The sequence below is a fragment of the Takifugu rubripes genome, chromosome 1 (genome assembly GCF_901000725.2).
Source record: "Takifugu rubripes chromosome 1, fTakRub1.2, whole genome shotgun sequence".
Taxonomy (NCBI): Eukaryota; Metazoa; Chordata; class Actinopteri; order Tetraodontiformes; family Tetraodontidae; genus Takifugu; species Takifugu rubripes.
This window is the reverse complement of record NC_042285.1, coordinates 9,290,173-9,301,684: the sequence shown is the minus strand read 5'-3', so window position 1 is coordinate 9,301,684 and position 11,512 is coordinate 9,290,173. Positions and strand designations below refer to the sequence as shown.

Genomic DNA, 11,512 nt, shown 5'->3' with positions numbered 1-11,512 from the left:
AGCTACCTTAAGCAGCTATCTCAGGTTGAGTAATTAATCTTTTTTGTTGATTTATATGTGAATAATAATGAAATCATTTGGAAAGGGAGAGGGACTTATTGTCTGACTTTAGTGCGCCGTTGGTCAAGATGATCGGGCTTCATTGTCATGGAGCTCCTGAAATTTGGCTTCACTTACAGCCTGTCAGAGGATCTCTATTGTGTCACAGTGGATCACTATAGATGAAAAATAATTACAATAAAAGATTCGATTTCATTTCCATCATAGATGTTATCATTCCCTGCTGCTGGAATGGTGGCAGTGATGAGTAATTGTGCCACCAGTGGAAAAGGATTCATTTTAGATGTGGCAGTCGTGACTACCAAATCAGAGTTCATCGTGGTTAACACATACTTGAGACTGGTTTAATGGGAAGTCTTGCTTACACATCAACCCTTTGGTAAAAATTCAATAAATCCAATTGTAAAATTTCAACAAAAGAAACACAATAATTATTTTTGCATATAAAACCGTAAGACTTACACTTGGGTAATCAATCAATCAATCAATCAATCAATCAATTTTTATTTATATAGCGTCTTTTACAATCAAAATTGTTTCTAGGCGTTTTACAGAATCCCAGGGCCTGACCCCAAACAAGCAACAGTGGCAAGGAAAAACTCCCCTTTAAAAGGAAGAAACCTTGAGCAGGACCAGGCTCATGTAGGGGGACCCTTCTGCTGATGGCCGGCTGGGTAGAGAGAGAGGAGAGGGGGGAGGACAGGTAGAGGATAAAATAGGTAGGAGAGGAGAGGAGAGGAGAGGAGAGGAGAGGAGAGGAGAGGAGAGGCATAGAACAGAGAATTATATTATTATATAAATCTATTTATTAAATTTTACAAATGTAATATATGACAAAATTTGCTTTTCGCATATACCATACCTTATTTCATTTGTATTGTGACAAAATATCACTTCATTTGTGTTTATCTGCTCTAGTTTCAAGGTTTTTTGTTACTGCTATAGAAATTGCCGTATCTACAATCTAAAATGTAATGTAAAAGCTATGTATGTAAAAATAATCTGTGCAGGCTCATTGTATGGTCTATGGCCCAAAAGGGTTAAGAATAAGGTCCTACTGACCCTCTCAGCTTGTACTTGCATATATTATGTATGTCTATTCTCTATCTGTTCTTTCTGCTTCTCATCCTACTTCACCCTGCCAGCCATCAGCAGGAGGGTCCCCCTGACACACAAGGCTGGTCCTGCTCAATCTTTCTTCTTGTTTAAAGGGAGTTTTTCTTTGATAGTGAACAGGCTTAGAGGCACTTTTGACTGTAAGAGATGTTACATAACTAAAGATGAAGTGACATAAAGGACTGATACAACTTGTCATACCACAAAACCGGTTGCTTTTTCAAACACCTTCCATGTTTGCTGTCACGTCACCCTGTAGTGGTTTACAGATGTGTTTTAGTTTTAAACTCAGCAGTAGCTGTGGGGTTTTAGTGTTCTCACTGTTACCTGGGACCAGTGAGAAGGCAGCAGACCTTTTTACTCGTTTCAGATAGAAATGGCTCTCAGGTCTCTTCAGTGCCGTGAGAAGGTTTTACAGTACTTTAGAGGGAGGCTTTTGGAGCGTCCGTCATTAATCTTCACACATTTTAGTGACTCTTCTGCTACAATCCATAACTGTGACACCAGGAGTGGCAAAGTTTAAGCAACAGACTGTAGCGGCAAACAGTGGGTTCTCAGTTCAAGAATTTCAGCAGTCCTAAAATCGCATTCTCCTGGTCACTGTCATCCCCCACTCCAAGACTTGAATCATGATGAATTGGCTTCCATGACAGTTATTAAGGACAGCAGTTCCAGCGAGAGTTATCAGCAGATTTTATTCCAATTCTTTTGGCAATACAATATGCATTACAAAAATAAAACACAGTCTGCACAGTCTACTCACTTTAAACTACACTAAAAGTTACAGTTCAGCTGATTAAAGAGGATAAAATCAATAACATTTACTGAAGCTGCAACCCCTACTTTCATAGCATAGATAGAAGCAAATAGCATATTCATTACTGTGGCTCATGGGGTTTCTGTCAACATCACGCTGAATACAAAAGTTCAGGTCTTGCAATTGTCCTCTGAAGCAGGAGTTACCAAGGTGCTGCTCCGGGCTCCAGCACATTACTTCTTCAATCCTTTTTCAGCCTTCTTCCCAAACACTGCTGTGATCTCAGCCAGTGTTTTGCCTTTAGTCTCTGGCAAGAAGAGGCAAAAAAATATGGCTGTCAATAAGCACACAACCATGAAGGGCAGGAAGCAGAAGCTGTCCAAAGTGTGGATCATGAAAGGGAATACCATTCCCACCAGGAACAGGCAGATCCAATATAGGGAACCACATATCATACCAGCAGCCGGCCGAGCAACCTGATCGAAAATCTCAGCGGGTAAAAGACATGTCACACCGGCTGGGCCAAGCCCAAAGAAGATAATAAAGGCAAACACGCACACCATACTGACATAAGGCATCCAAGGTACATGCTTGGTCTCCAGGGTAAGAGCAACAGTCAGGACTATAAGGAAAACAGTCATAAGACTGTACCCACCAATGAGCAGGAACCTGCGGCCCAAGCGGTCAACAAGGAGAATACTAAATAAGGAAGCAAGGAGCTCGCATGCTCCAGTGCCGATGGTGACAAATTCAATTTTCTCAGAAGGGATCCCGGCTTGAGAAAAGATGTACAGGGAATAGAAGTATATAGCATCGATGCCACAGAGCATCACAGTGCTACCAGCAACTACAATTACTATGAGCTGTGGTCGCAGGTCACAATTCCAGAAAAGGGACCACATTGTCAGAGCGGATGTCTCTGGTCCAGAATTCAGAGCAGCACATTTCAGCTGCTCCTGCTCCTGAAGCATTTCGTCCATCTCTGAAACCGGAACTTCCCCATTGTTGAGGCTTCTTAGCGCATTCATGCACGCTTCCTTGTCACCCCGGTCGATGAGGAGGTATCGCGGGCTTTCAGGAAACCAGGGGAGGGTGACGAGCTGGATCAGGCCCGGCAGAGCATTGCTGGCCAGCAGATAGTGCCAATGGGGCTCAGTCCCCAGCAGCACACTGAGGCCCACAATCTGTCCCAAGAAGATCCCAAACGCAGTGAAAACAGCTGAGATAAATACAACAGCGCCTCGGTGGTGTTTGGGAGCGCTTTCCACCACATAGATATGCTGAACATTCATGCTCACTCCCGAATTGATGCCGACCAGAAAGCGAGCCAGGATGAGCATCTCGAACAATTTGGCGAGCCTGCAGGTTAGCACCAATACAGCACCGATCACGAGGAAGGAGTTATTCAGGAGGAGAGAGCTCTTTCTCCCGAGGCGGACTGCCATCGGTCCTCCAAGCAGGGCTCCGAAGAAGCCCCCCAGGGAGAAAGCTGATACAATAAAGGTCCAGACGAAGGTCAGCTGGGTGGTCTCCAAAGCGGTACCCCAGCGCTCCACACAGCTGGAATTGATAAAATCCTGGATGTAAGTAGTCGGGGAATTGATGATTGAAATGTTGTATCCATACTGGAAGGTGCCTCCGATGGCAGCAGAGCATACGGCCAAGGCAAGAGTCCTGCTCATGGGCTTCTTGGTGTCAGCTGCTTCGGCAGCACTGCCGGAGCACATCTTGACAAACATCTTATCAGTGTTGGATTCCTGCTCTGTTCCCTTCAGCTTCTGTCTCAGGACAGAATTTTTTTGGTTATGTTCACAAACCAGCTATACCTGTCAGTTCTGTTTTGCTTGTGAGATACGTAACATCCTAGACTTATTGATGCTATCAACAAGCTCATTGCATAATTGCATCAATTGTGAAAAGTAGCTATTTCAGCTTTGTACTGGGTTTGATTTGCACTGTGTTCATTTAGACTTTTTCTTCCACCCTAAGGATCCATGATGAGAAATTTCTGGAGCCACTATTAAAACAAGGACTGACAGTTGAGTTGAGCTACGACAAACAAAGCAACAAGCTTGGGCAAGACTGAAAGAAAATATCATCACAAGGGAGGGGGGAAGGGATCAGAACTTTGTGTAAGTACCTATGGACCTATTTTTTTAATAGAGACTCCCCTGAAGGCAGAGCGGGATGTTTGGGTGAGTCAAGCTCATATTTTTCCACAATAAAGGCTTGTAGGAAACTAGAGACAGTGATGGGTTTAAAAATATTACTGCACCAAACAAGGAGTGAAAACACTCCACCAGAATGCACGGGGCACTAATGCTAATGATGAGTGTATTTGAACACCAATCCTTTGTTTGAGCTCTTGTTTGTCTCAGGATTCTATTCACCGGGGCAAATACTATTGCTCTTTTTGCTGCAACATCTGTTGGGAACTCTGTCTGTGCAGGGGCTCATCACTTTGGCTCACTGGTGGGGAGAGGCTTTGCTGCTGTAGCTTTTGAACTACTCACTGGTGGCTCACTTACATACTTACTTGTTTAAAAATGATTTGATTTGGATCAGGTCAGCCTAAAAAGTATGGGGAGTCTGCATTGTTTGGGCATGTCATGCAGCATGGTGAATGCGAATTAACCTGGAAACTAGAAGATTTGGGCGCTCATTTGGCTCCAATTTGCTGCCAGGTAACCCGCTCACTACAATTCAACACAGTGGAGAAGGGTAAACAAGTAGCTGTTCAGCATTCCTGTTTAATACTGCTAATGGCAGTATTATTGCTAAATTCTATTAGTGGCAGCGTGTCAAAGTCCTAATGAGGGCTTATTATCAGTGATAGGGTTATTCAGACTGTGTTACAAGTTGGTGAGGGGAACAGAGAGCTTCATGTTTAAAGAAATAATAGAACCAAAATCATTACAAAAACAGAATTAATTTGACAAATGGCACAAAAACTCAGCAGCCCGGTGCAGCACTTGGATTTTATTGATGATGTACAGTGGTTTTTAGTTTATACAGAGCTATTAAAGCAGGAATAATTCTATTTTGGAAAAATAGAAATAACTCTGATGTGCAGGCATCATGCAGTGATGTATTTATATAAACATGCTTGGAAAAGCAACACCTTACACTACATTGGTGATTTGGTGAACAAACAGTATATTCAATATGATGATAACACCTCTGAGATAAGGGTCTTTCAGGATCAATTAAAATGAAGTAATAGGACAATAAATTATAATTGACAAATAATATTACATTGAAATATCGATTATAGAATAGGCACCTTGTAAAGCATAGATAACACAGAGGGTTTGATGCGACTGAACAGACGGCTTAAATATGAATGTTACATTGGCGACATCTGGCGGCCATTTTTCATAGAACCGTAGCCGAAGACCAGAGAGACCAATGAGGACACTCAGAGGACACTGCACCAGTTCATCTGCTGTTTGAATGGCATCCATGCTCAAAGTTACAAATAGGAAAAGCCACCGTGGACATTTTAGCCATTATAAAATCACATACTGAACAATCAATAGATTATTTACAATCTCTATGCAAAACTGTTGAAGAGTAGTACAGAATGGAACACGATTCATAACAGAGAGGCAAACATCCCCAAATAATTAGCTAAAGGTGTACGTAGCCGAAGGCATTAACATTCCCTTTGCTAAAGAAACTTTCTTTTTCTTTTAAACGGTTTACCGTCTCCCTGAGGGGACCAATACAGCAGTTGACAAACAGCAAACTGAGCTGGAGATGACAAAGAAAGTGCATTTTGTGAGGTTTTTCATAAATATCACTTTAGTTTTGGTCACATAGCATATTTATATAATATAAATAGTATATAATAGAATATTAATATTGAAATAAATTTAAAGTGCAGAGCATTTCTCTAGTTTTCAACCCCCATGCTTGAGTAGGATATTTTAGGATGTTAGAGGCTTTGATAGATAGTGTTTATTAGTTCACTGATTGCCATAAGTTTCATAATGCTCGTGGATCTATTTTTTTTTTACGCCATATAGTAGTATTTGTGTACCGACTGCATCTGATTTCTGAATTCTCCTATAAGGAACTTCGACTCGGACTCTTTTCGAATCTGCAATAACCTGTTGAATACCAGCCACCTTTGTCCTGCAGTTTAATGCCCAAATTTTTGCTTTTCCATTCTAATAAAAGGACACTTAATTGCGTAATAGACTCATTAAAAGTGAATTTAAAGACTCAGATCTGATTCTTAATTTCATTGTACGAAGAGGTCAAATTTCAACCTAAGCCTTGTCGTTAGCCTGGCAGTCGGGTTCTGTTAAAGGTTCACCGAAAGATCCGCCATCATGCAACTGGCCGTTGAGTGTGATGGGGATGTTCTCCTGCACATCCTGCTTCTCTTTCTTCAGCCCGTTCTTCTGATCAAATTCAGCTGTGATTTCAGCCAGAGTTTTGCCCTTCGTCTCTGGTAAGGAGAGTCCCAAAAACACAGCCGAAAACAGGCAGACGGCTAAGAAGGGCAGAAAGCAGAAGTTGCCCAGGCCACTGACGATGAAGGGGAACAGCATTCCCACTGCAAACAGGCTGAGCCACAACAGTGAGCCAGAGACCATGTAGGCTACCGGCCGGGCTGCTTGGTCGAAGATTTCGGCTGGTAAGATCCCTGTGACTCCTGCGGGGCCGAGGCCAAAGCTCAGGATATAGGAAAAAACACACGCCATACTGAGGTAGGACATTCCAGCCACCTTCTGACTCTGAAGGACCAAGGCTGCAGTGAAGACTATGGTCCAGCAACACATGAGACTGTAGCCGCCGACAAGAAGCCCCCTGCGCCCCACACGTTCAATCAAAATGTTGCTCAGGATGGAGGCAGTGAGTTCAGACGCGCCAGTGCCAATGGTGATGTACTGAATATTTTGTGGAGGGATCCCTGCTTGCAGAAAGATGTATGAAGCATAGAAGTAAATGGAGTCGTTTCCACAGAGCATCATCGCGCTGCTGGCAACCATGACTGTCCTGAGCTGTGGCCTCAGGTCACGGTTCCTGAACAGAGACCAGATCGTCACACCACATTTCAAAGCTGTAGAGTTCAGTTGCTCCTGCTCCTGAAGCATCTCTTCCATCTCTGAAACCGGAACTTTCCCATTGTTGAGCCGTTTCAGTGCATTCATGCACGCTTCCCTGTCACCCCGGTCGATGAGGAGGTATCGCGGGCTTTCGGGAAACCAGGGGAGGGTGACGAGCTGGATCAGGCCCGGCAGAGCATTGCTGGCCAGCAGATAGTGCCAATGGGGCTCAGTCCCCAGCAGCACACTGAGACCCACAATTTGTCCCAAGAAGATCCCAAACGCAGTGAAAACAGCTGAGGAAAATGCCACAGCGCCCCTGAGATGTTTGGGAGCGCTTTCCCCAAAGTACATGGGCTGAACATTCATGCTCACTCCCGAATTGATGCCGACCAGAAAGCGAGCCAGGATGAGCATCTCGAACGATTTGGCGAGCCTGCAGGTTAGCACCAATACAGCACCGATCACGAGGAAGGAGTTATTCAGGAGGAGAGAGCGCTTTCTCCCGAGGCGGACTGCCATCGGTCCTCCAAGCAAGGCTCCGAAGAAGCCCCCCAGGGAGAAAGCTGATACAATAAAGGTCCAGACGAAGGTCAGCTGGGTGGTCTCCAAAGCGGTACCCCAGCGCTCCACACAGCTGGAATTGATAAAATTCTGGATGTAAGTAGTCGGGGAATTGATGATTGAAATGTTGTATCCATACTGGAAGGTGCCTCCGATGGCAGCGGAGCATATGGTTAAGGCAAGAGTCCTGCTGGTGCCCTTCCGACTGCCAGCTCCTTCGGTGTCACCGGTGGATCTCATCTTGACATATGAAGTCCCAGCATTAGTCACAGCCTGTACCCTTCAGCTTGTGGACTTTAGACCATATCTCCTTACGTGGATATTAACTGTAGCTTAAATATGTAAGCCATGTAACATATCATGGATGACATTAGAATTCTGCATTGCCGAAACAAGATATTCTTACTTACATTTAGTATTGAAGACCCACGTTGAAGATTGAGAGGCAAGTTTTCCCCCTTTTTAAACTGGCAGGCAAATGGCCTTTCGTTAAATCCTTGTATTTAGACTGATTAATCAGATTATAAGATCATAATAAATAATAAAATAGCTAAAACGTATGTTTACAGCAAAGTGAATGCTATAGCTTGCTTTTTAATTAGTGTTTGCGGTTAGGTAGTTACTTGCCTCGCAGACTTGAAACGGTAAATAAAGTATCCACTAAATATTCGTGACGTCAACTTCTAAGTACGTCATCTTTATGCGACTTTATATCGATTGCAGGTTACAAAATGTAAGTATTTAATATCCATAATTTCTTTGTATTTATAAATCGCTTATATGTAGCTAAAACAAATCTAGTCAGTAAGTTAAATTCAACAAATATATTGGTTTGCTTTATACGCCTGCATTTGCTCATTGGCGAATTTATAGCGAGCCTATGATCGTTCACTAGCTAGTATCTGTTGTGTTCCGCTCTTCGGTGGATAGCTTCGGTTTAAACCAGGCCATCATTCTTATCTCAGCAGTAGTTTGCGGACATTTTTGTGGTTTATCCTTGATTATTCCCCCCTTTTTTTGGGGGGGGGGGGGGTCATAGCATTAATAGCTATCCGAGCAGCTAGCCTTCGACGTGAATGCCGGGAAAATTCTGACTTTAGCGTGTTCGACTTGTCCGACAGGGCGCCCTCCCCAACAAAGAAGAAAGAAGAGGAGAAAAATAAACTGAGAGGAAAAGAGAAGTCGGCAGGTGCGAAAGAAGTGGCTGACAAGGCCCGAGGCCGGGAGAAGACTCGCACTCGACACAGTGCTTCCAGTGGTAGCAGCAGGTCAGAGGATGTTGTCATGTTGCACGTCTGCATTTTTACATCTTATGCACGATGTTTTACTGCTTCTACAAGTTCTATAGTTGGCTGGACATTTCCTACAATCTGCTCTCATTAAGGTCCAGCTCCAGCAGCAGCTCAGGCTCCAGCTCAGGCTCCTCCAGTGGCTCAAGTTCTTCAAGCTCTTCGAGCTCTCGCTCCTCATCTTCCTCCTCGTCCTCATCCTCTTCCTCGCCCAGCCCGAGCCGGCAGCGCCACAACAGGCGACGCTCGCGTTCCAAGTAGGTGACCTGAACCGCATACATTTTAATACAATGTCTCACAACCCAGACACTACATAGTCATTCACTGAGAAAATGGTCATCGAAAAGTTAATATCTTCCCAGGTCAAAGTCAGCAAAGAGGGATGACAGAGAACGGCGACGCAGGAGCCCCACACCCAAACCCACTAAGATCCACCTGGGCCGCTTGACCAGAAATGTTATAAAGGTGAATATTTCCCCATATTTTGACTGCTGCTTGTGTGCTGTTCTCTAGAACCAACTGATTTTCCTCCTGATTGGTATAGCGTTTAAACGGGATAATGTGGATAAGCCAAATGACTGTGCATCACCTTATGCTGTCACACGACAAACCTTTTAACCAGTAACCGGCAGGGCTGTTTGTGTTACGTGCTGTCAGTAATGTAGATCTTTTTAATGAATGACTGTTGCTAACTAATCGGAACACTGCACGCTGAATGTTAGGCTGTCTATGAAAAAGTGGAGCTACATGACTGTTTATTGCTAATATGTATATACATTTGAACCGTATTTCCTGCTTTGAATGTTTTAAAGGAGCACATCCAGGAGATCTTCTCCACTTATGGTAAGATCAAGATGATCGACATGCCATTGAACCGCATCTACCCTCACCTGTCCAAATGCTATGCGTATGTGGAGTATGAGACTCCGGAGGAGGCGGAGAAGGCGCTCAAACACATGGATGGAGGTGAGGAAATGGACATAATTGTAGCACTGGTGTGAAAAGGTAATTGGTTTAAATACAAGTAACGAGTAATACGTGTGAATGTTCTTGGCAGGTCAGATTGACGGTCAGGAGATCACAGTCACGGCTGTGCTCACTCCCACCGTGCGCCCCCCTCCCCGTAGGCTGTCCCCGCCTCGCAGGTTACCTCCCCCGCCACCCATGTGGCGACGCACCCCACCCCGCATGAGAAGAAGGTGATGTGGTGTGAATCATGCTTTACTGGTCTGAGCTGTGTCATGCTAACACATGACATTTTCTCATAGGTCTCGGTCACCCCGGCGACGCTCTCCAATCCGCCGCAGGTCTCGGTCTCCCGGACGCCGCCGTCATCGCTCACGATCCAGCTCCAACTCATCTCGCTAGTGATTAGAAATCCCCTTTGTTTTCCCACTCCTCCATTTCTTGCTCATCAGAGGGACTAAATGTGATTAAAAAAACATTTTTGAGATATGACTGTTAACGACAGAAGTATGAGTGGCCTCCACATGTCTTGATTGAGTGGTTAAAGCAGGTCAACATGCTTTTATTAATCTGTTATCCAAATTTAGATAAGGTTTATAAATTGGTCTAAATCTGTTTTTTTTGTTGTTGTTTTTAAATCTAAGAATTTAAACTTGTTAGTGTCCCTTCTGCAACCCTGTCAATTAGTAAGAGGCCACACAGTTTAGCAGCTAATTTAACAGAGCTAATCTAAGGGCAATATCAGTTTAGTTACTTAAAAACTGTCTTTAATGCAAACATTTCCTCTTTTGTATGTTGGTAACATTGAGCTCATGTGATCCTTTTGTCAAGCCTGACAAAAGTTTGGGTATCAAAAGGTGTTAAATCTGAATAAAAGAGAAAGAATAAGACAAACAAACTTGTACTGCTTTTTTTTAAAAGATGCGGGTGTTTGTTACAAGTGATTCACGTCCTGTCTGAGTGTCGTCTTCTAAATGCTTCAAACTTGTGCTCAGATAACTTGAGCCGGCTGCAGCCAGCCTAAATGTGGATGATGACAGTTACTGGGAAACAGGAATTCAAGTTCCTGAGTAAAATTACACCACTATTTCTCAATCATGAAGATCAAATGCCTGTTTGAAAAACCAACATAAATAGTTTTGTTTTTAGAGGGTTAGGACACAGGGTTTTTTTTTTATGAAGACTGCTGGAGTCACAAGGTGCATGTTCATTGGATGTTCACAAATGAGCAATGAAGGAGTGGTTGTGTGTGTGTGCATGCATACGTGTCTTTACTGAATTTATTTAGACCACAGATGGGGTTTCCTCTTAAATTCAGAGCTTTACTCACAGTCAAGCTTTGGGAGCCAGCATCAGAGGATTAGAGGACATTTTTATTTCCAGCATCCACAATGACATCCTCCACTAGTTATAGAACTCTTGTGTGGTTCATTACCATTTTCTTCATCACTCAAGGTGAGTCTTGTCTTACATCATTTCAAAAGGAATTTTTTACTTGCCAGTAGAGTTTTATTATGCTGTGTTCTGTGCTTTGTAAGTGTCTCCTCAGTGTGACAGGCCACTTCTCCAAAGGGATTTTATCATCCCATCCTGCTGTCCGAGGGCCTCGGATGCCCCCATCCGTGAACCAGTCGATGCCTGCTTTGAACAACTGGAAAATACATCTGACCAATGTAAAATACATGCTTATATGTAAGTATATT

At 43.6% G+C, this 11,512-nt stretch overlaps 1 protein-coding gene and 2 pseudogenes across 2 annotated transcripts; 1 reads left to right on the top strand and 2 right to left on the bottom strand.

Annotated features, from left to right (window-relative positions):
- Window positions 1-1,845: 1,845 nt before the first annotated feature.
- LOC101077909 (solute carrier family 2, facilitated glucose transporter member 11 pseudogene) lies at window positions 1,846-3,707 on the bottom strand (annotated as a pseudogene).
- Window positions 3,708-6,207: 2,500 nt separating this feature from the next.
- Window positions 6,208-7,359, bottom strand: LOC115252004 (solute carrier family 2, facilitated glucose transporter member 11 pseudogene; annotated as a pseudogene).
- Window positions 7,360-7,385: 26 nt separating this feature from the next.
- On the top strand, window positions 7,386-10,708 carry LOC101074911 (RNA-binding protein with serine-rich domain 1-like). Of its 2 annotated transcripts, none has more exons than XM_011605139.2 (7): window positions 7,386-7,650; window positions 8,676-8,822; window positions 8,939-9,100; window positions 9,206-9,308; window positions 9,656-9,809; window positions 9,901-10,042; window positions 10,112-10,708. In XM_011605139.2, exons 1-7 carry the CDS (start codon window positions 7,400-7,402, stop codon window positions 10,209-10,211), a joined length of 1,059 nt encoding a protein of 352 aa, XP_011603441.2. In that variant the 5' UTR covers window positions 7,386-7,399; the 3' UTR covers window positions 10,212-10,708. The 2 variants fall into 2 exon arrangements, with proteins under 2 accessions (XP_011603441.2, XP_029701390.1); XM_029845530.1 differs by lacking the exon at window positions 7,386-7,650 and adding an exon at window positions 8,195-8,287.
- The last annotated feature ends 804 nt before the right edge of the window (window positions 10,709-11,512 follow it).